The 24211-nt window shown below is 36.1% G+C and overlaps 3 protein-coding genes across 7 annotated transcripts; all 3 read right to left on the reverse strand.

The window, feature by feature from the left end:
• Positions 1 to 396: 396 nt before the first annotated feature.
• Positions 397 to 4921, reverse strand: LOC140799042 (uncharacterized). 4 transcript variants are annotated; one of them, XR_012110938.1, is made up of 8 exons: positions 4711 to 4911; positions 3162 to 3219; positions 2778 to 3086; positions 2649 to 2694; positions 2470 to 2564; positions 2200 to 2324; positions 1221 to 1505; positions 397 to 780 (listed from the first exon to the last, which is right to left on the reverse strand). XR_012110938.1 is itself a non-coding variant. In XM_073153154.1 (7 exons), exons 1-7 carry the CDS (start codon positions 4866 to 4868, stop codon positions 1448 to 1450), a joined length of 849 nt encoding a protein of 282 aa, XP_073009255.1. In that variant the 5' UTR covers positions 4869 to 4911; the 3' UTR covers positions 1160 to 1447. The 4 variants fall into 4 exon arrangements, 3 of the variants coding, with proteins under 3 accessions (XP_073009255.1, XP_073009256.1, XP_073009257.1); XM_073153154.1 differs by lacking the exon at positions 397 to 780 and having other exon boundaries at positions 1160 to 1505; XM_073153155.1 differs by lacking the exons at positions 397 to 780; positions 2200 to 2324 and having other exon boundaries at positions 1160 to 1505; positions 4711 to 4914.
• A 1467-nt stretch (positions 4922 to 6388) lies between these two features.
• On the reverse strand, positions 6389 to 9146 carry LOC140798378 (large ribosomal subunit protein bL28m). Its single transcript, XM_073152180.1, has 3 exons — positions 8888 to 9146; positions 6883 to 7339; positions 6389 to 6812 (listed from the first exon to the last, which is right to left on the reverse strand). The coding sequence occupies exons 1-2, from the start codon at positions 9082 to 9084 to the stop codon at positions 6886 to 6888; spliced, it is 651 nt and encodes a 216-aa protein (XP_073008281.1). The 5' UTR covers positions 9085 to 9146; the 3' UTR covers positions 6389 to 6812; positions 6883 to 6885.
• Positions 9147 to 12525: 3379 nt separating this feature from the next.
• On the reverse strand, positions 12526 to 23371 carry LOC140798457 (sister-chromatid cohesion protein 3). Of its 2 annotated transcripts, none has more exons than XM_073152291.1 (22): positions 23123 to 23371; positions 22817 to 23027; positions 22206 to 22318; positions 22020 to 22112; positions 21728 to 21891; positions 21396 to 21632; positions 21081 to 21225; positions 20819 to 20997; positions 20581 to 20726; positions 20362 to 20489; positions 20081 to 20254; positions 19221 to 19382; positions 18935 to 19135; positions 18729 to 18866; positions 18423 to 18623; positions 18177 to 18321; positions 17946 to 18052; positions 16485 to 16625; positions 14564 to 14829; positions 14357 to 14481; positions 13280 to 13537; positions 12526 to 12785 (listed from the first exon to the last, which is right to left on the reverse strand). In XM_073152291.1, exons 1-22 carry the CDS (start codon positions 23165 to 23167, stop codon positions 12772 to 12774), a joined length of 3393 nt encoding a protein of 1130 aa, XP_073008392.1. In that variant the 5' UTR covers positions 23168 to 23371; the 3' UTR covers positions 12526 to 12771. The 2 variants fall into 2 exon arrangements, with proteins under 2 accessions (XP_073008392.1, XP_073008393.1); XM_073152292.1 differs by having other exon boundaries at positions 12526 to 12835; positions 23123 to 23315.
• Between the last annotated feature and the right edge of the window lie 840 nt (positions 23372 to 24211).

A 24211-nucleotide genomic window follows, 5' to 3' on the forward strand; every position in this document is an offset into this window, starting at 1 on the left:
ACGCTCTTTTTCCTCAAAATAGTGTTTTTTTTTGTATTATTGAACTGTAACTACAAATAGCATGCTCTTGTTAGATAAATATGTATTAAAATAGATTGTTCAGATAGTTAAGTGATTTTTATCCAAATTGGTAACAGTTTTTAAGATAAAAATACACAGATAATCATTAACTTTGGAAAAAAAAAAGTTGACTGTTATAACTTTATCAATAACTTAGGGGAATAGTGATATAAAATAAATTTCTACAAGGGATAAAATAATTTTCAACTAAGTACAATGGTGGTCTGATTACCAGAGAACTCTAATGTCAAACAAAATTTGGTCATTTTAGGCTTATTTACCACTTTGTGTGACAAGTTCATGCATTCAAATCTTGAAAGCAGCTTTACACAAGGATTTCTGCTGAACTAGTTTAGTAACCAAACATACTTTTATTTTTCTTATATGCAATCAAGTTTACTCTTCAAAATATTAAAACAAAAAAAAAGACTAACTAATCGAGTTCGGAGCTTAGCCTCAAACCAAACAAGGCCTAAGGCTCCGTCGGCACTGGCTGGGTACGCAGCCTCCAAGAACCTCTCTCTATCTTCTAACGTGAAGATCTTCCTTTGGCTTAGAGTTCACATAGGGATCTCCTGGCTAGGAAGGGGTTGGACTGGGCCACTCTTTGCCATCTCTAGGGAGACTCCAGAAAACCTGCAACAATTGCTTATTGAGAGTGCCTTCCTCCGACCATTATCGAATTGATTCCTTCCACCACTGGGTTTGATCTCTCTGCAACTATCAGTTCAGGATTATGTCATCTTGGAAAATAAATGGTTATCATGCATGTAAATTAAATTAATGACATGGAATTAAGGATGGGGATTTAGCCAAGCACACCAGCATGAATAAATGGTTGTCATGCTCTGAGTTAATTTCAAAACATGAAGGCTGAAGCACATAAAGAGGGGCTTTAGAAGCTCAAAGTTGAGTTCCTGTATGACCCAACAGGCCAACATGCAAGAATGGAACTATGACAAAATTCATGCAAGATAACTTAGCCCTGACCACTTATTAACTTGGATGATTTCCTACTATTATCAGATTGTTGATTCTTTCCCTGCAATACTTGTGCAGTAACAAATCCAAGAAGAAATGACAGCCTAGATAATTCTGGTAAGGATGAAAAGAGACTTTATTTGATTACACAGTTAACATCAAAATCTTCAAAAATTTACATGGCACAGTAGTTGAGAGGATCAAAATCTTTAAATCTCTGCTTCCTTTCCCTCTTTGCCTCTTTCCATCTACAACAGACTCAAACAGTAGCACAAACAAACCATTGGTGGGATCCTTGGCTGAGGCATGTAACTCCTGAAGCATTCTCATTTATGTCACAATGGAAGTTTTTGTAAGAAAAGATATACGGAGAGATGATCTGGTTACACATATTAATGCCAACTTCTCAGCATTCTTTTGGTGCCTTACAAGCTAAACCCTTTACTGTATGTCTGCACTGATACCTACAAGAAGAAAAAGAAGCAAGTTTCATTAATATATTTATTTAGATTAGATTAAATGGTTCCGTGATACTGACCCAAGATGGACTGGTTGAAAGAGGCTGTGGTTATGATACTACTTTTCAGGAAATAAATCTTCAGCTAACCATAAAGATTTATAGGATTGGATTTTGTTTTTCCTAGACTACACCAGTTCTTAGTTGAGAAGAAAAATAACAAGCCGTTTTCATGGCACACAGACATCTATTTTTTGTGCTGGTCCATCTGGTTTCCAACTCAACAATCTACAGCTAAAAATTCCAGTTGCCCTCATAACAGTATTATAGCCTTTATCTGCTACATAGAAATGAGTATATATATAATTATATACTGCATCTGGAACGTGGATAATACAATCAAAATTAGAAGTCAGGAATTTGAAGAAAGGTCTTTTTATCCATCTGATATAGAAACTTGACAGCATGTCTAAAGAAGGGTACAAGCGTAAACTAATTTGTTCTACTTGCACCACGTGATAGTCTTAGTGAAGATTTAGACAACTCTTCTGATAGTTTATAAAGAAAAAAGCAAGTGATTGCAAAAGCAGCCTGTTATTCCTTATATGAAAGATACAGCTTTTGTCAGTCATAAAAACAAGGTTATTGCATGGTGAGAGGAGAGCAATCAAGAAATATGAAACTACTCAAAAGCCACATACCAGATATCGTCACCCAGGGTGGATCCTAATATGGAATTTGAACAGGAGGTAGGTGGGTTATGATACTGACCATCAAAGACTTGGTCTGACAATTTACACTTAATGTGCAACCTGAAGGGTAGTACCTTTGGCAGCAAAGTTCACTTCAAGGTATTAGTTTTGCAGAGAATAATGCCCAAACTTGTAAGGAAATTACATAAGTTATTCTACATAACTAGTACATCAATAAGAAATATGAAAGGAAAAAAAAATTGCCAGAAATAATAATACCTTCTTGCTGTGATGAAAATCACGTTTTGGCAAGAAATGAAGAGGTAAGTTCAAAGTGCAAGGACATTTAACCAGCAGAAACAACTTGGAAGGGCCTTACAGTAATAGGGAGAAAAATTGTAAGCTAATGTCAATTGTACTCTTCAGTAAAGAATAATAAACGAGAGTTCTGTCAAAACCTCTATAAGAACTTCCAGCACCACTTGATATAAGAGCACGAATAGCCTGATCATAGAGTTGCTATTTAGTACACGAGACGGTGGTTTTCACATTTCTAAAAAAGAGTTTGTTGAATACAAAAAGCTGACCTTCCTTGAAATAGCTTGAGCAATTTTACTTTGGGTGAACTCTGTTGAACTTCCAGAATCAAAACTTCCATGAGAAAATAACATCTCATAAACATGTAAAGGCCGTGTAAGGCTTCCTCCAAGAACTAAAGTAACTCCTTGAATGCTGGGAATTTCATCAAGTGCATTCTGAAAGGCAGAAAGTAAACTAGAAATACTGTTCATCAATTTTTCCTGCCTCTTGATCACCTGATGAACCTCTTTCTTTCTTGTGTTATGCTTCCTCTTAATAGATGCCTTTGATTCTGTTGGTGTCAAAACCGACTCCACCTAGAAATGGAAAATCCTGATATAGCAACTTTATAGCTAGAACATGAAAGCAGATAGTGTGAACCTGTGACTTACCAAAATTTTATACTCATCCTTTAGAGCTGCAAATTCATTTTCAAGGTTCTGCAGGACCCTAAGAAAGAAAGATAAAAATTGAAAAGATATTCATGTTCGAAATTTGTAATAATATGTTCTATCTCTGTAAAGAGTAACAAAATCAACTAATCAACTAAAAAACTAGTAGCAATACAGAAAGTAGGAATTTAATGTTTGAAAATATGTGAAATTTCTGAAATATCTCGTATTGAGGTACAATGACATGTTTATGAAAGCATAGGAACTAGGGGATCGGTAATATTTATAACTATAAGTTGATGTTATCATAAATCAAGCCTTTACTAACATATGGTACAGGTAGAGCGCAATCCAAATATGATAAGGTACCATAAAAAATTGTAAAAAAAATATAATAATTTATCATTGCATTGTTAACCAAATCAACTCTGTATAAATTGGTGTCATATTTCTAGCTGAAGCAAAATCATAAGAACTCCCATAAAAGCTTAGCTGGTAGAGTAATCTGCATTCTTAGTTGAAGTCTAGGTTCTGTAACCAGTGAGTCCTTAAGATACAGAAACAGTCTGGCTTAGAGGAATAATGCAGGAGGCCCTTCTATCTTGTGTTCAATGAGGCATGGTTAAGCCAAAAGTCAAATGAAGCTTAATCCTATGTCAACAGTATTCAACACTAACGTGTTCCAATGCATGAAGCTCTTCACTCTAGCCAAAGCAGGGTCTGAGGAAGGAACGATGCGAAAACATGATTAAACAAATCTATCCACTATGCTTCAAAATTTTAACACTTTGGGAAGTTGGTCAGGATTCAGGAAGCAGTACTAGAGAAAGCATTGGTAGGAAAGCTGTCGCTGAAAGAATAGAGATCTATGCTATGTGGTTCAAGTGGTCAATAGACAAAGAGAAAAAAATGAGTAAACCCATAGAGACAGAAGAAAAGAGAATTAGATAAGAAGTTTATTGCGAAAATGGAATTAAATTTGGACATTGAGTTTCTGAAAACCCTTTTTTTTCTGAATAAAAAGAAGAAAAGAACTGCTTCCTAGATAAATTTAGAACAAATGAAATTTTTGATGGAAACAGTTGGATTTCTATTGTGAAAAAGAATCTGGCAACTTGCTATTAGTTTCAACTCATATTAATGTACCAAGTTAAGTGCAATGTGCTTGCCAATTCTTGAGCCAAAAGTACAATTCCCTATATATTTAAGTCCATTTTCCATTGCTTACAATAAAGGGGAGTATAGACGACTTCTAGAATGCCTCACAAATAGAAACAACTGAACAAGGGTAAGTATTAGATCGATCCCAACTTTATATGAAGTAACTCCACCAATCCGATGAATGCACCATCTTTCAGTACAAAGGCAAAGAAAGGCATTTTTATTGAATAAAAAGAAGGAAACTTTATAGTATCGAAACCTATGTTACCACAAAAAGGCAGACGAAATTAAAACCTCTCAACCCTTTTCATTCAAATCTCCAAAGCAATCTTATTCGCATGCCAAAAGCAAATTATACAACAAGAAATTGCTCAAAGTTTGATCTTACGAGGGGATCTGATTGTGCATGTAGAGGGCGAATCCGATCACCTCCTTGACAATGTGGAAAACCTCCGACCGCTGCAGCTCTTCTGCCACTGTCTCGATATCCGTAAACCCCAACCCTAACCTTCTCTCTCCTCCGCCGCCTTCGCCGGTCGTCTCCATCGCGCTCAAAAATTTGAAAAAGCAAAGGAGAGTGTTTTTTTACCCAAAGTGGGCCAGAAACAGGTTATAAAATGCTGTAACTTGGATAAACGAGAGAAAATATCGAATTATAATTCAGATAAGATAAATATAAATTAAATCTTTTCTCTCCTCTTTCCATTCAAATTCTTACCGCACTGATCAACTCAGTGAATTTAAATAAAACGCTAAAATTTCAGCATTTTATATTTGATAAAAAAAAATACTATAAGAGTTTAACGTTTTTTTTATTAGGCTTATTTGTTTTCAAGTGATGTATCTAAAATAGACCTATAGAAACAATAAATTTATAAGGAGATCTAGTTTGGTCGACAGCTTTCACGCTGCCAACTCAATTTGTATGTTTCAATACATCATCTTGATTTCACTAATCTCTCTTTTATTGCGTCAAAGAAGCTCACTACCGTAACAAGGTTCATAAAGTCCCTTAGGTTCACAAACTTCTTTTTTTTTTTTTTTTCCGAAAGGAGGTCTGTAGACCAATGTCATATAACCTAGATTCACAAACTAGAATTATGCAATTAATGGGAGGAGGTGGCGGTAGAGGACGGCAACGAGGGAGGGAGACAAAAAGACAAGGGGAGGGCGGGGAGGAGATGGTTTGTCGAATGCAATGGTGGACGGTAGTTGTTAGGGTTAATCTAGTTAGGTTGGATCAGTTGGATAGAGTTACTGAATATTATATTTAACCCGATTTGGATCTTAAATTTTTTTTCAAAACTCTATCCATATTCGAATCCAAGACAAATATTTGTATCGAGCCCAATTCGGATATAGAATTGGGCCGGATTAACCTGTCCTAATCTATTGCTACATTATTAACAGCTGGGACTCTAAATTATGACAACCTTGAGATCTGCAGCTTCCAGCAAACCATCATAGCTGCAAAGCCTGAGGAAGAGAGAAAGTCCCTCAAAAGGACTTCAATGGCAAGCTCTTCGCCACCATTAATGAGGTAGCAATACTCTTTTTCTTTATTAGAAGGACTATATATTTGCATTAAACCAAGAGCAGTTCTCGTTAAACTTGTTTCGTTGTTCATGTGTCCAGCAAGACCAGTTCTCTTGTACTGTCAGCCTTCTCTTGATCACTTGTTCATATAGTAAACGTAGTGCTTGATAACAATGAACTTGGAATTCTAAATCACCACCTTGATCAAAGGAATGCAACAGCATTGCATCAAAAGAAACAATTAACAACCTTTAAAGCCAGATGTTGAGAAAGTAAAAACTGGAGGGCTGAATGATGAACAGCTCAAATGCATGGAAAGGCTTGATATTGACAGCCAAGTCAGCCTAACAATCATTTTTTGAACTAAGTAATTGGACAAACAAAATATGAAGCGATCACATGACGAATTGCTTCCCTTGATTATAATCAGCAGTCTGTCAATATCATTATCAAATTTCTGCCAAGCAGGAAGGTGAGAACATAGGATCAGAACAACCAGGATATCAAACAATACAAGCATGACATAGAACTGAGACTACAATTGCAGATCGGTCATCATTATGCGTAACTAGCATCACAGATTACATTGCAGGTCACAAAAATAAAGAAATGTTCCATTTATGCTCTGCCAGGACCACACATGTGGGACGCAAGGCACCTTAAATTTCTGTCATGAAAGATACCTTCAGCTTAATTGAAATAGCTGTACAGTTTATCCATCAGATGTGAAACTGATAAAATCAAAGGTATTCATCTGTCACAAGAAGAGATGATTCCTTACTACAGATTACATAATAGAAAAACCTCTCCAGATATCAAAAAATATTATTCTAGATCTACACTAGATTGGTTCAATAAACAGTCTATATTTCATAAGCATTGGGTCAACCCGATCTGCCATTACAGAGTCTTCAAGACATAGCTCCTTCAAGTGAACTCCATCTCCAATTTATTCTGCAACCAATGTAAACTAGTTAGCTTTTGACATGAGATAGATATATCCACATAAATGATGTTTACTCACAAGTCAAGATTGGTGAGAAGCTTCAAGTTCAGCCCTCTGACCATCAGTAGTTCCTTCCTCAATAGTTGCTTCGCTTTCTGCTTGGTCACCATCTGCCTTTCCTTCTTCTATCTGCCTTTGCTTTGCTAATGCTCTTCGTGCTTCCTTGCGAGCCTCCCTCTTGGCAGCCTTGGCCTCCTCAAAGCCCTTCTCAATCTTGGCCTCCTCCTCAGGAGGGAAGAAGCCTACTTCCATGTTCCCAAGCTCCTCATACATTTTCTCAATCTTGAATTTCCATATTAAGCCCATCTCTGTCCCCATTTTGTGATAGGGTGTTTTCAGAAGGTATTCATCTATGCCACCAGCTTTATCAATGCACCGGAGAGCATGAGTCGTAACTTTGACCCGGATATGACGGTCATGTATATAGCTAAAAAGGCGCTTCTCTTGTACATTTGGCTTCCATGTCCGCCTAGACCTTCATAATTTGGAAAACAGTGATATTAGTTTGACATTTTACTCCTGAAATCTCCTGAAATTACATTAGCAGGGTACACAAAGAAAAGCAAAATAATAAAAATTAAGGGACAGAAAGACAATAGGAATTAACTTTTATCTAAGAAAGGAAATAGTTCAAAATGAAAATTCTGTAGAACAAATTACTTGCCAATTTGGAAGATGAGAAGTGAGAAGTTTAACCATTGTTCTTCAAGAAAAATCCTCAGACACAGTTGCATGCATTTAAGTAGACATGCATGAAATGGACTCTTAGTGTTAGAAGTTGAACTGGTACATCATCATATATGGGTGTAAATAGGCCGAGCCTGAGTGAGCTGGCTTCGACTCAGGCTCGGCTCGAAATTTATCTCGAGCCTTATTTTTTATTTAGGCTCACCTCAGCTCAGAGTCGAGCCGCAGCAGAGCCTGAGCGTTAAGCAAGCCTATTTTCAAGCCTTATATGAGTTGAGCTCATCAAGCCTTAAACGAGTCTATTTTTAAACCGTAAATGAGGTGAGCCTATTTTAAGCCTTAAATGAGCTTGACTTCAGCTTTGGCTCAATCTAATGATTATAAATTATGCATAGTATATATTATAAATAATATTTTTGAGTTTATCAAGCTGAGCTTAAGCGAGCCGGCTTCAGCTCAAGCCCCGCTCAATTAATTTCAAGCCTGATTTTTTGTTTGGGATCGGCACGATTCAATTTGAGCCACTCAAGCTGAGTTGCATTCGGCTGAGCATGAGCTGCTTGTTTATTTTTGACAGCCCTATCATACATGGTGGCATGGTGTGATTAAACCTTTATGCCATCTTATATGCTAGGATGACAGTATACATCATTAAATATATTATGCTTTTATAGTTTTATATCAAATAAGGACGATCATAGTGTGCGAAAGGAATGTGATAGGAGAGAAAAGGCAAAACAGATGGGCACACTAGATTACCAATTTCATCTAGGACTGTTGCATAGCAATTTTGGTGGTTCGGGGCCTTTGGGCAATAGCAATCAGTATATCTTTTGTGTTGAAAAGTGAACTACAAACATTTATGAAAGATCTCATCTAAATCACCACTATGACTATAAAATACGTTAGATTCCAAATCCAAGTAGTAGCATCAGGGTAATAAGCTATTTGTTCTTGAGAAATGGTTGGATCTGGCCCAGAGCTTCTATGTCCATCAATATCCAGTTGATGCTCCCTCCAAGGGAACAGTCGTACACTTGTGCAATCTCTTCACAAGGATCTCCACTGGCTTTTCAAACACCATTACAATTAGAGGAATTTAATTCTCAACTTTATCCCAAGTTCTAAAATGATAATCAGTAGTCCATTTCTGCATAGCATTCACCTTCAAAACAAGCACAAGCTAACATAAAACAGGAAAAAAAATCCAAATTAAAAGCACAATTTTTTGGAAAAAAAAACAATGTTTTACAGTAAATCAGTGACAGAAATGCGTACAGATTGCAACTTTACATATTTTTGAGCTAAATTAAAGGGATCAGGATCCATATATTACTTGTTACCACCGTCCTCGCTGACCTTGTTGCCGAACTGGATGTGTCGACCGGCGAAGATCCCGCGCTTGGCCCGCCCCATCACGAGTTTATTGTTTGGCAGCAAGTTCTTCACCGAATCCATCACCTCCTTCGGCATCGTGTCCTTCCCCACCTTACGAAGAACTTTCTTGTAGATCTCCTGGGATCTGAACGCCATCTCCGGCGTCGAGGAAAGAAGAGAATAAGAGGAGACGGTAGAATTGGGCGAAGGGACTTTGGGGAGGGGTTTTAAAGCTAGTATAGGGTTTCGGTAATAATCAAGCCCGTTAACCCGTTAACTTGACCTAATTGGATTCTGACCCGTAATATGGTATGCCCGATAGCGAAGGGAGAAGGCGAAGGCATCCTATTTTTATTGGAATTGGAACGGGAGGAGGAGAGGAATTGGGATTTGGGAACGGAGAGGGTTTCGTTTTTGTTGATGGGTCGATATTCTCATCCTATTTTTATAAACTTAAACACTTTTTATTTTTGTTAAAAAGAAAGAAGAGAGCACTTCTATTGGTTAGTAGTTGTGCTGGTTAGTTGTGCACTAGTACATAATTGACAGGAGTCGATAAATGCATTTTAGGACCTTCTGCTTACCAATCCTTGCTGATCCATCAATTTTTTTTTGTGTGTGGATAAAAGTCCGTAGAAAACTTCATTGCTTCACGAACATTGAATTACAAGGGTGGATCAGTCTAAGCATAAGAGATGTTTTTGAGAGCTAGACTAGCTAAATCATAAGCTGCATTATTGTTAGTCTTGCTCGTAAACGAGATTTGGATTGAACGGCATATTATTATCCACCTAGTACATTCAGCGATAACTGGTGTAGTAACTCCTCTATATTTTCATTAGGATCATTAATGGCCTTGACAACGGTTTGGTAGTGTTGCTGAAAAGAAAGCATCTTTCTTTGCCACTCCACAACAAGAGTTCCTTGAGCCCCTCGAGCATGGCGAGATCTTCGGCTTTCAGAGCATTCTCGCAATCTTCAAGTAGGATCGACTTTTTAACATGAAAATCTCTAGCAACCTACCGCAGAACCTCCCCTCTATGAGGCGTCCACCCAGCAGATAAAACAATCCAAAGAGCTAGACAATTTTTAAAAAGGAAGACTCTCCTCAGGGTTGCTTGGCGTAACTTCTAGGCGAGACGGAGGAGGTGAGTTTTGAATAAAGCCCTCTACATGCTTGATGATAGCTATGGGGTTAGGTGTGGCGTTTTTGAAGATGAGGTCACATTAGGCTTTCCAGATAGCCCAACTAGTGGAGAAGGCATAAGTGAGCTGATTAGAGCTTATTTCCTCACTCCATTTAAGAATCCAAGTTTTCAGAGGGAAGCTGTAGTGTGCCACCCTAAGACCAAGTGATCCCACAAACCAGGTGGCTTTAGCCACGTGATAGTAGAATAGAAGATGCTCCACTGTTTCTTGATATTTGTTGTAGACTATGCATAAAAGATCCAAGAGAGGAATTATACTATTAAGAGTAGCTCTGACCGGTAGAGGAGCTCACACCATGCAATGCTAAATGAAGGTTTTTACTCATGGGAGGACTAGTTTACAGCGCCAGATTGTCTTCTAAACTTGAGAGACTTCAGTGTTCGAGGTTGAAGCCCCCCCCCAGCTCCCCTTTACAAGGGCTTTAGAGGCTGATGAGGCCAAGATGGTACCCAACTTGGAAGTTGTCCAGATGAGTTTATCTTCTCTACTAAGGGGCCCCTAGGCTGATGAAAAGCTTGCAAATAACACTAGTGACTTCACAAGGAACGACTGACTCGATCAAGCTTTTGTTCTATGAACCATCCTATAGAAGTAAGTCCTTTACAGAGACTATATTCCTTAGCATGCTTAGATTGAATAGGTCGAGAGAAGGCACCCAAGGCTCCTTATTGATGGAAATAGTTATGCTATTACCTAACTCCCAATGAACACACCTCCTCAACACTTCCCTAATATTTAAGATCGATAGCCATCCAAGATGAACAAACGCTAAGTTTAGCTTCTCAGAACGTTTCTCGTCGAAAATACTTGGCCTTTAAAGTAGAAGCCCGTAGGCTGCCAGGATCTAAGATAAGCTTCCAACCCAATTTTAGCATAAGAGAATTGTTGATTAGCTTTCAAGCTGCAAATGCCCTACAAAGAGATTGCGAGGTTTTCACGTAGGGGTGGATTTAGAGAGCAAGGAAGTGGACATGAAATAGATAAGAATGGACCTAGAAGTTTCGAGAAAATTGGAGATTGGAGAAGAACCTCAATTAGGATCACTATTGGAACTACTGAGACAATAAGAAAAACCCTAATATAAAGAACTGATATATTGCAGCGTTGTAACGATATAACGACTTTCAACCAAATTAAAGTTTGCGCTATAGCTTGAATGAAGAATTATTACTACAAATTAGGGCTGTCAGACTAATCAAGCAAGTACAAATTAGGGTTGTCAAAACAATCAAGTAGCTCAAGTACAACTCAATCAAACTCCGCTCAAAATTGAGTCAATTTAAGCTTCATAGGGTGAATTGACTCAATCAAATTCAACAAGATAAGACTTAAAATAATAATATAATATTTTAATAAAATATAACATATATGAGTGGTATGAATCTTCACATCAAAGATCTTCTCCAAATGCCTCGGAGATTTCTATTAATTTATATTTGTATATTCAATTAGGCCTTATTTCAAGCCTAAATCAAGTTTGATTCAATTCAAGTTTGATCAAGTTTAGCTAATGCTTGAATTAATTCAAGCTTAAAATTAGAGATTTTTATATCACACCCTACATTTTGCCTATTTTATGATTCGCACCCCGTTTTTGGGGATTTTATAACACAACCTCTCATTTTCCTAATAATATTTATTTAACACCCTAAGTTAACTTAACCTAACCATAATTAAATTGAATGATACCCAAAAAAAAATATTCTATTATAATCCACTATGTAATTTATAACATTCCTAAATTACCTTTGTACTTATCTCTAATTTTATTCATAACATGAAAATCCATACTTATTTTTTCTCAAATCATGGAGAACATCACTTAAATGCCAAGCCAATCTTAGAGCTTCCAAACTCTAAGCCATAGAGATCTTAGAGCCCCCAAATGCCAAACCGATTTCGTTACTTGTGACCTCAAAGATAGAGAGAGAGATAAAAAAAATTTAGAAAAAAATAGAAAAAAAAAGGGTTTGAGCTAGAGAGATAAATAAACATATGTAAAATTAGGAAAAGCTTTTAAGGCTTGTACTTGGTAAAAATTTTAGGAAATTCTTGAGTTGTAAATCTTGATATTATAATTTTGTAAAGTAGAATTTAATTATAGATAAGAGGATTTAAATTTTGTGAATAAGATTTAGTTTGGAAAAGAAGAATTTTGTAGTTAGAACTTTTTAAGAGTAATTTAGTAATCTTTAAACTAGAGTTACATAAACTATATAACATAGTTAACGTCAATTAGCTAAAGTAACGTTAGAGTATTAAATGAGTATTATAAAAAAAATAAAAAATCGCGTCATAGGGTGTGATTTGTAAAAATCCCTTAAAATTATTTATTAATCAACTCTAGGCTGAAGCTAAGCTTGAACTCAAAATTAGCTCAAATTGAAGTTATTTCATTTCAAGTTTGATCCTATAATTAGGCTCAATTGATTTTAATTCAAGCTTGATCGAAACGCTATTCAGACACTCATATAGTGAAAAGATGACATATGGTACAAAAATGGAAGGGAAACAGAAGCACAAACACAGCAATATTCAACATTGCAAAACCCTAATTACAAAGCAAAGGGCATACACAAAAGCATAGTGCTGCTACAATATAAACATATCCTCGATCCTCTAGCTCTTCGCTGATCAGCTATTGGTTCCTGACATAGAAGCAATTAAGCGTGAGAAGTTCGCCAAAAACATATTCAACCTGGAGATAGATTGTAAATCCACCATAAAACAACCAATCCAGACATTAGGCAGCAAAGTCATCCTATACATGCAGAAAAGACTTTTCTTCATGGCAGAATAATTTAAGTGAAACAAAAAATGAGGTATCTTCGCATGAAAAAGAAGTCAAATCTTGATGCAAAAAATCCTGCCCATCTCGAAAAATGATTTATTAAATCAGAATAAGCAGCCAAAAATAATAATATCATGTAGAATGAGCATTGCCTAAAGTATTAGACAAGGAAATCAGAAAATCTTTATTCTTTCTTATAGCTAAGTTCAGAACAACTAGTGAAACTGTCAGCAAAATTATATAGTTCAGAATAACTTCCAGAGTGTTGGTCTTTTTCTAGCATTAGAGACCACTGATAATTGATATGTCAAAGAAACTAAAAATAAAAATGTGGTGCTTAGATCCTATTACCTTTGGTCCTAGATGTTCCTTCTTGACCATTCATTTCCTGTTGGGGAAGTCTCATGGACCTCAGCTTGGACACAGAAGACCTAAAAGTGTGTATTAGAGGTTGATCCTCTTCTTCCTCTTCTTCTTCACCATTTTGATCAGATTCACTAATGGAATCTTCTTCGCTGGAATCATGCCGATCAAATAGTTTCTTTCCCTGTATATTTGATGCCTTTCTTGGACGGCCTCTACGCCTTACTGTATGCCCTTCCTTTTCATCTGATATAAATTTTTAATATCATACATGTATTAGATTTCGGCAGAAAATAAAAAAGAAAAAGTATTCATATCAATGAAGATGACATCAGGACAATAAAAAGAGGTCTCCATAATGAAATAATTTTGAATAACACTACATAAACTAATCTTGGAAGGTATAACAGTAATCATAGTCTAATTATACACAACATTTTCCCATATATTACACTAGGACACCTTAGCTTTGTAGGAGGAATTGTTAGTTATAGGAGACTACTGAGGGAACCCAAACATTATTCATATTATCTCCATGTAGGACCAAGTCATTAGTCGGGTTTCAGAATGGAAGGGCTTTACAAGTATTTGCATGACTCCTCAATTTTACATTTCGCATGTATACCATTCTAAAATCCTCAATTTTTGTGCAAACCCCTCCAAATATGATATTTTCATATGCACCCTCTAAATTCACTTGCATTTTCACCGCTCATTTTGCAATTGGAGGGCTATGCATGTAAATAAGAGTGAATTTTACAACCAAAAAGTGAACTTAGAGGTATTCACATAAAAATGTAGGGACCTCGAGGGGTATATATGCAACTAGCAAGGTTTTGTGCTTTTTAAGCTTATACATGCAAACTTACAGAGTGGATAGAAACCATTGTCTATAAAAAAGTGAACTCAGGGTTATTCATGCAAAAGACTAAGGAATTCAAGAGTAGGCATGCAAAGAGCAAGGTTTTACATGCAGAATCAACTTTATAAGGGTATATATGAAAATAGAAACTTTGGAGGGGTTTACAACAAAAGGAATCTGTAATAAAGCTCAGTAGAAAGTACCTTGCAGACCATCATTCTTAATATACTTCTCATGCAAGTGTTCAACAAATGTAAAGTAGGGGCGCCAACCACTGGGATCTTCATCCTTGTTAAAATTCTCAGATCTCTTCTGGACATCTCTCAGGCTACACATGATAAATAGGAGTCAAAACAAAACCAAAGAAGTGGCTTAAAAAATTGGAGAGCAGGAAAAGATCCATGACTTACATGTCTAGGACATCTGATGTCAGGAGTTTGGATACAAATGGCAGGACAGCTACCTCCAGAAAATGCAACTGCTTTGGGGCATTCAGAAAAGCAAACGAAACACCAGCCTGGACAATTTTTAGGATCTCTGACTTATGCTTATTTCGAGCTGCACCTGTAAATGTCGCCGAAAGCCGAGTAGCCAGGTCTTTACAATCTGCATGGGTCCTACTTATTAAGGACTCATTATCACCCCCAGAAACATCAACCAGATGCCGCTGGTATACCTAATTGAAGGAAAAAAAGAGATATTTCAAATATAAACACGTTCATTGCAAGCAGGAAGTACGCAAAAGAGGGATAAGCAATGTGTCATGAATTAGCCGTTACGGCAGAGCGTATCGCAAACCACCATGGACTGCAAGATCATAGATTCTAGCCCTTGGTGGTTAAAACTTAAAAGAGACCAAAACAAGATACATGATACACTCATACACCACTTAGATAATAGTAGAAAAAGATGTTGCAAATCTGAACCTACCTCAATCATTTATAAGGGCACAATTTGATGATAGAATTATCACATCCTGAATCCAAGAATAGATTACGGGAGATATAGAAAGAGAATATGAACTCAGCCTTACCTGAATAAGTTGTTTCAAAGACTAGAGCCTTAAACCAAAAAAAGGTTCAACAGAATAGTTACGGTTTAGATTTCAACCCATGAAAACAAAGAAAATTTCAGAGCTTCACCCACTTCCAGTGGGTTCAAAAGTTTCGATTTTGGCCTTTTGCACGATGAAAATAAAAAAAAAAAAATTTAAAAATAGTAGAAGTAATGACAAGACATTTCCAAAAGAAATAATAATTATGAAATCTTCTACTACTTGTTTAGCACCATGAAGTACCCCTCAAAACCAAATAGAACTTTCATTTCATGTATATCGTGCAAATACTACAGGTAATTGCCACTAACATTGTTTGGCAAGTCTAACGGTCAAACCATTGGTTGTAAGGATCTCGCTGTAGTGGAAAAACAAGAGAAAAATCATAGGTCACACAATTGCTAGAGTGCAGCACTGACTTGTTCTTTCTTTAAGCAAAATTCCAGTTATCTATTATTAGTCCCCAATTATATCCAATCTCAACTATATGTAAAGATGGGATACATTCAGGTGGAAAAAAATCTGAAATATAAACCAAGAATTAAAATCAAACTAAAAATTACAGGTTTAGCCATTTTGGCAGCTTCACATAAACTGTTGAAACCATTGAAACCCAGAATCGGCCAAAACCAAACCGAAACAGGTGATCTTACTATTTTTCAGGTGAATTCAAGATTGGTCATGACTAAAACTGATTTGTTTTGGCCGAAACTTCAAACCATGAATCAAGGAGTAGATGTTATTCACAATATACATAAATAAACAACATGAAACAAGGTAATAAATTAAACATATCTTGCCGTTTAGAGAACCTATAAGAAGAAGGTAGCTCCTCAAGTGACTTATCTTAAGTTTTCAGTCATACATGAATCAGTGAAAGCAACACAATTGGACCTACAAAAGGGCTTCTTTTCCCCTGTCCCTTCTAAACTTTGGTTGATATGTGAACTAAGAATGCCAAAAACTAATGATAAATCACTAGACAACTTTAACATTTCAGCGTAATCATTTACCAATTTGCAATATCACTTCAGACAATGTTTAATGTTATTCCGACACATTATGTGACGGCAGGCGGCAACTTGTTGCTATCCACGGCCTGTGTTGCACAACTTTTGTGCCAAAAAGGGAGGGTGGGATGTGGAGGAGGCATCTATGTGAGGTGGTTCTCATACACCACATGAATTTTGCCTCAGATCAAGGTAAATCAGTAAAATCATTATGATAAACAGTCCATCAATGTTAAGAGAGCAAGAGTAAAACAAAGAAAATAATACCCTTTTCAGTGCCTCCAAAAAAATAGTAGGCAATTCATCACTAGCATTTTTCTTTAGAGATGTAATTAAATATTTGATTATCTCAGAAGTGCTCATCCCATGCATCGCAAAATGTGAAATAATTAGTGGACCAAGATAATCCTGCAGTACCCACAGAACACAATATCAGTAATGATTTAACAATGTTAAATAAAAAGAGAGAGCTGATGATACAACAAGGAAAAAATAAAAAGCATGGGAACGAGTTTAGTTGTTTAGCTACATAATTGAGATCAAACTTCATGTAATAAGCAACTTTGCTTGATTCAACCTAAAAGGTTGGCTAAATTGGAGAAAATATGTTAAATAAGTGGGAGATATAAGTATTCGAACAGGAAAATAAATTACCATGATAATAGACTATTATGCACAGTGGGCCGGGAATGTTATAGAAAGGAATTTAATGAAAATAGTGCTTGCAAAATATATAAGAGAAGATAGATATATGTATCTCAATATATGGCAGACAACCAATAAGAATCATGATGATTGCAATGTTATAAAGAAATAAATTCATTAAAACAACCAAAACAAAAGGAACCAATTACCTAAACTCGTTAAGTAGTGAAGTATTCAGCTTATTCAGGCTAAAATGTATGAATGCAGAAGATGGTGATGAATTATTAAAAGCATGCTTATTCCGTTTTAACTACCCTTAATCTGGTACCAAAGTTTATGATCACATGAAATGATTACAATGCATGCTTATACTTATTTTGATAAAACTGGTAGCTTGAAGATCTCACTCAAATAAGATTTCTATCTCCTCAACAACTTCCCAAACAAGTTGCTTTATTAAATTTCCCATTATGAACCAAAAATTAACCCAGATTTGATCAACTCAGGCATACAACAACAATGTAACGATGATGGGTCAACAAATTAGTGGCGACTATCTTTTCATACTCCTTTTTCACTTTGATAAGAATAATAGAATTAAATACAAGGGCAAACATAAGGAGGAAAAAAGAAAAGAAAATATTCTGGAGATTTTTGAACAAATTTAAATATTAGACAATTAGAAGTGAAATTTACCTCATAGAGGGAGGATACAGAAAACAAAACTAACTGATAATACCAAACCAGAGTGTAATAAATTAACAAGCATATACAAGAAAACAAAGTACTGATCACAGGACATGTCAGTTCAAAGATGTAAGATATTATTACTGTTAGGAGATTGCACAGCTGACAACCCTCAAGCCAGAAAACTCAGATGGGATGGGACAAAATTATCACTTTATATGCATAAACACATATCTACCAGACAAGAATGTTTAACCATCAGAAAGAAAAAGTTCTGATAAAAAGTAAGACCATAACTGTAATGATGGAACATGACTAAATAAAATGACAAGATATATACACTAGGTATAATCTGGCAGAATGCACCAAGCTTCAGATTGAAGAAACAAAATATACCTTAGAAACTGTATCAGTGGCCACCAACTTTGCAGCTGCAATCATAACTGCATCTCGATTGCTCTCTTCAATATATTCTTCATTTGCATCTTCCTCTTCAGTTTCATCTGAGAATCAAAAAATTGAACATGTTAAATGCTTCACAAAGAAAAGGTAGACAGGTCCCAAGAAAACCAACTTTAGCAACTAATGCTAATTTACTATATAATTCACTACTGGACTACAGAAAACCTGAAACATTTAATTGCTGTTCACAAAGCCGCCAGAACTTTTGAAGAATAGATGTATCGGGATGGTATCCCAAACTTTCCAGTTTTGTGGAAGAATACTTTGTCTTTTTAAATAAGCACCAAATCTCTGCAACAATGACACAGACCTGTAAACCAAAAAAGCAAAAGAAATTTATTGACTATTTTATTCTTCTTTAAGCAGTGAGCAATTTTCCAAAGTGAGGAAATTAGTTAAATCAAAACTTACTCTGCAGGAAAGGACGCTCCTGCTTCTTCCATCATTCTGAACTTTAGACAGGGTTTCAAGGAGATAATACAGTTGCTCAAAGAGCAGACTTCTCTTGGATAGTAGTGTGCTAATAGATGCTTCAGAAGGGGTTTCGCTATCCACTGAATGCAGACACCAGGCTACATGCAGGTACATATTGAGAAGAAGAAAGCTCTTCACCTACAAGAGTATGAGGACATCAATGCAACTATATCTTAATTAATAAGACCTCTCTACCAAAATACATACCTCACAATGCAGATCACATTTCTATAGAGTACATACCTCATTATCAAGATCCTTTAGATCCCTGAGGATATTAGCCATATCTTCATATACGCCATCAGTAGAGACAGGTTTTGTTAGTTGAAGCTCATATAACCGCTTCAAATTAACCAGAAGAGAGTATTCATCATCACCTGCCTGCAAGTTTTTGGGTTTTACATTTCCATGCAAGTTAACTAGAAACGAAGAGATTAACTTTCACATACCACCACTTCCTTGATAGCAGATTTTAGCTTGACTATCAGTTCATTTTCAAGATCCGTAAGTTTACTTTGCGCAAAATCTTGAAGGTCAGCCTGACCCTCAGTGGAACAAAAGGTGATAGCCTTGATGCAAGACCTCAATGCATCCTTCTCTCCATGTTTGAAGAAGGCATCAGCTATGAGTTCAAGACTGACCTTAAAATTCTGAAAGAATAGAAGCATAGCAATTATCTTATTGGCATATGATAAAGAATATCATCAGCTACCCCATAAAAAGTAGATGAAATACCTGTTCCTGCCGTTTCAAAGAATAAATCTCAAGTTTCAAGAGTAATACAATCTCAATTAAAGGAGAGATCTTCACTTTGTCAGCTATATATTTGCGTAATAGCTGTGGGAAGCTCTTTACTAAAGCAGTAGTTATTTCCCGCTTGCTATTTTCCAATGCTTCCTGCAAAATTTTATTGACTGTCATTATAGACAAAACACAGATCCAAGCCTCTAGGGAGGCATGCAACTGGGATCATTTCCACCCAATTACTTTCTCCGGAAAGTTAGAAATTAGAGAAAAGTGAAAGTTAGAAATTAGAGAAAAGTATCTCCCACAGACATGTTTCCACAGAAAAGCTCAGACCCTTAATATAGATCATAGGCAGGAAGAATATGATAGTAGAAAATTATGAAAATTGGCTTAAGCTGACACTAATTTACAACTTAAGAGTTGGCCAATAGTAGAAGGTTAGTACACTTAGTTGTTTGTCAAATAAAACTACACATATTCTGTGTCAAACAATAATGGAAGACTATCAACATTAGAGCTGAACTGTTGACAGTAATATTAGGAAACTAATTAAGCAATTGTCCAATCAATTGGGATGATAAAAGAGTGTAAGAAAACCTTCAAGAAGATTATGTTAAACCTGACAACAAACACATGATAGATAGAAGAAAACTCTTGTAGGCAGATCAATTACAGTGCTTCACTACTGACTCGACTATGACAGAAGGGAAAAAAGAATTCTCCATATGCAAAATACTACACTAATTAATGAGAAGACTGCATCCAAATGTATCATCTTAGGCTATAAGAGAATTTAGTATGAAAGTACAAAATCTCACTCTTATGTGTTAAATGCTTTATGACCGTACCTTCTGTGCTTTAGTATAATATTGCTTTCGATTGTCAGTAGCAGGAACAATTCTATCTCCAACAGCCTTCTTGGCAGAAGCATGAAGCAGCCGAACCAGGTTGGTTGCATCCACATCAGTAAGTTCAATCAATGGATTCTCATCAAGAAGCATAGAGATTATACACTTCCAATCCTTGAAAACATTTAAAGGAAATATTTAATAACATTGATATTTGACATAAAATCAAACTCTTACCCCATATCTTCTATATGTAACGATTTTCAATTTTTCAAACATACTTTCATAGCCTTCATGTCATCCCAAATATCATCAATCACATATGCACCTAGGATTGGATCATCAGGAAATTCTCTTAAAATTTGCAACAGACGTCCAAGATGAACCTCAGATGATTCATTTTCTCCACCTGGACACATTATTCTTCAGAATTACCGTTGCAGATTAAATTAGAGAGGCAGCTGTGTGCATGGATAATTTCCTAAAAACACAGAAGATACCTGTGGATCCTGATTGAGAGTTTTTAACATTCTGTGCAATCAAATGATCATATACTAACTCTCCAATTGCACGCCTAATCATAGGAGGTTCGTCAATAAGCAAATCATACAATGGGCCCAATTCATCATCTGTCAAAAGCTGATGTCTGCAAAGAAAAAGAACACCTCTTGCTCAGTGGGACCTCATTTTCCAAGATTGCACTAAATTTAGTTTAGAACGTTTACAATAGAAAACCACCTCAGGAGTTGTTTCAACAGTCCTATTGCTGATACAGCCACTGATATATCAATGTCATCAGCAAGCTCAATCATTCTGTTGCAAAACCGCTCTGTGAAAAGGCCAAGTGATGGTACATTTTCATCTGCTTCATAAAGGTTTTGCAAGGCAAGGACAGAAGCTTTCCTAACTGCAGAACTCTTCAGAGCATTTGAAATAAAATTGTTAATTAGCTCTACTAAAAAAATATGAAGATATCACCTATCAGAAAGAACAGTGTTACCTTGTCATTTAGTGTCCAGCCAAGGTATTTTAAGTACAAATCTTGCAAAAAGAGTGATGGATAAGAGGCAACCCAAATGCCAAGTGACTTAATGCATGACATCCTGATTTCTGGATCAACATCGCGATAGCGGTGCATAAATAACCTGCAAAAAGAAAAGAATGATAAAAGGACCAAATAAACTAAAGAAAGGAGTACTTCTGCATAAGATAAATTGAATATGTTTTGCAAAAACCAAGTAAACATTAAAAAGCATACTTCTGCTTAAGAGGAAATTGCCTTTATTTTTTCTGGTCATCTATGTTTGAGTCTCACCCTGTAAATATTTTTCGCATCATCTCCTCCATGGCAGTAATCTTTTCATGGGTCAGAGATAACCTTTTGTTGAGAGACTCCACACGAGGTCCATCACTCCTTTTCTTCTTCTCTGCATTCAACTGTCTTTGAGTAGTTTCACGTTGTGCACTAAGTGTTTTAGCAACTGCTATAAAGGATGTGACAAGTTGGAGACCCACTAATGAGGCAACTTGACGATATACTCTTGGAGGAGTACTGAAACATAGAAACATCACAATTTTACATCTAGCAAGAGTGATTCAGAAAGACAGAAGGCAGCAAGGGAAATGTGGTTTATGTAAACAGCATACCATGACAAAGCAATCACATAATCAACGCATTTCTCAAACAAGACGTTATCAAATAAGGGACCATTCTGGCATTCAAGCACTAAGGTATCCCAGAATGACGCAAGGTTTTCCTTGAAGGATTTTAGGTCCTTCTGTTTTGAACTATAATAATCCTCCACCTCACCCTACATTACAAAGTTAAGTGTGAACACAGGTAAAGCTGAAACTAAAATTACCGTAATACATAGAACACATCTCTTGGAGCAACGAAAAGAGCATGAAAATTGAAAATAGAGCAGATTCATGGGGATACATTTCTTGCTAGCTGCACAAGAGCGACCACTACATCATCTACATCTGTCTCATCCAGTGATTCCACATCGAGTTGATATTTGGCACCACAAGCCTATAATATACAGAAAAGTTGTGGGGATGTGATGTACTAGCTGAACAGCTCTAAAAAACTTATTGTAAGAAGGCATTTAGTGCCAAATACTACCTCAAAAAGCATCATTAGAAGATCAACCATTGCAGATTTGGGATCTCCTTCATATCGCTCCACCCATCTTTTGACTACATGGTCTATTACCTTTGCATTGTATTTGACAACATCTGCAAATTTGCAAGTCAAGAATGGAAATTTTGAATTAACAAAGTACTAAGGAAAGAAATTAATATTTGGAGATAATATCAGAAAAAAATGCACAAATCCTAGTTGCAAAATTGCAATTCTAGCAAAGAAAGTGATGTGAGAATAAATGGGGATAAATGTAACTAGCTACCTACAAGTAAGACAGCAATAAAGAGTGATGAATCTCAATAAGAATAAAACTTGAACCTGAATGACACATTGTACATTGAATATATCATGTGCAAGTTACTAGAGAATATGATCAGCTATTTACACTAGTAAACTGCAGAAATAACCAGTGATTAATCACAGCAAAAACAATTCCTCAACCTGAACGATACACCATAAATGTTTATACCATTTTATAAGTTACTTGCGAACAAAAGATTTCACAAACTCCCAATTCATGTAATAGCTCTACCATTCATCATACAATTAATTAACTACAATAAGAAACAAAAAAGAAAGCGCTTACGAACCGATCAATCTCTGGTCATCCTTCCACCCGGCGGCCCGAGCAGCTGCCCCGCGCTTCCTCTTGGTCTTCGGGGCAATCTCATCGAGCCCATCAAACGAGCCATCGCCGGACCCCTGCTCACCATCCGCGGGGCTTCCATCGGCCTTCTCTCCGACCGACCCGCTCGATTTGCTCGGCCCAACGTCTGCAGACTCCAAAACCCTACCCCTCTTCTGCGCACACCGAGATCCAAAACTACAAATTTAAGAACGTAGTCATCGAATTACTCACATCAAAAGATAAGAGAGAGAGAGCAGAGAGCACTCACCGGGCGACGAACAGAGGTTTCGGATGCCACCGCCGCGTTCTCCATGGATAGAATTGGGAAGACAAAAGTGGAGGAAAGGGGAGAGGAGAAGACAATTAGAGATTTAGAGCGCTAGATCCATGGAAATGTGGGAGGGATCGGGGAAGGAGTGGCGAAACCCTAGAAATTTTGGAGGGAAAAAATAGAGAGAGAGAGAGAGAGAGAGAGAGAGAAGGGGAGGAGAGGGAAGTGAGAAAATTTTCTTTATTTGGAATTACTTGCTTTAAGCCCGAGCTAATAGACTGTTTAATTCGGCCGGATCTATGAATCTTCTCAAGGAAGGATAAAAATAGAGTTCTTTTTCTTTCTTCCTTTTGCCCTTTTTGAATTTGGAGTGTATTATGTTGTCAAATTTATGAATGGATAATAGGTGAACCTCTCTTTCTTCTAATTTTTATTTCTGGATCTTTGTATTTTTATTTTTGTTATACGAAATGATTTGACTTTAGTTACGTTCTATTTCCATCTCAGCTTTTCAGAAAAATTTATATATAACACTTTACTTTATAACGTAAATATGCTTTATACACTATATTTTTACTATTTATAAATTGAACCATATAATTTAACGAATATATGCAAAAAAAATATCTTCACTTAAATTTGAACTAATCATGTAATAATATTTTGTTAATATAAATATTTTATTTCTAAAATAACTAAAATATCTTTAGTACGTGACTTGGTCGAGAATATTTTCATAATTTTCTTAGTACAGTTAACTTAACTCAAATATTTGGTTAAGTTTAACTAACTGATCTAACGGTAGATATTTTTTGCACATGTTCACTAAATCATGGGGCTTGATTTGTAAATAGTAAAAATATAAGATGTAAACCACAATTTTATTAAAAAAATGGGATATTATATACAAATTTCTATTTATTTTTATTTTGTAATGATTATGTCTAGACTTCTAAATTATTGTCTATTTACATAGTGATAAATAGTGCATTAAACCTACGTCGTATATTCTTCTCAAAGTTTTGCTTGAAAGAAAATGACGGTCTTCTTTAAATGGCTTAAATTTTGGCTATCGCCTTAGTAGAG

This window comes from Typha latifolia, chromosome 12 (assembly GCF_019914945.1).
Source record: "Typha latifolia isolate L0001 chromosome 12, TyphaL0001v2, whole genome shotgun sequence".
Taxonomy (NCBI): domain Eukaryota; kingdom Viridiplantae; phylum Streptophyta; class Magnoliopsida; order Poales; family Typhaceae; genus Typha; species Typha latifolia.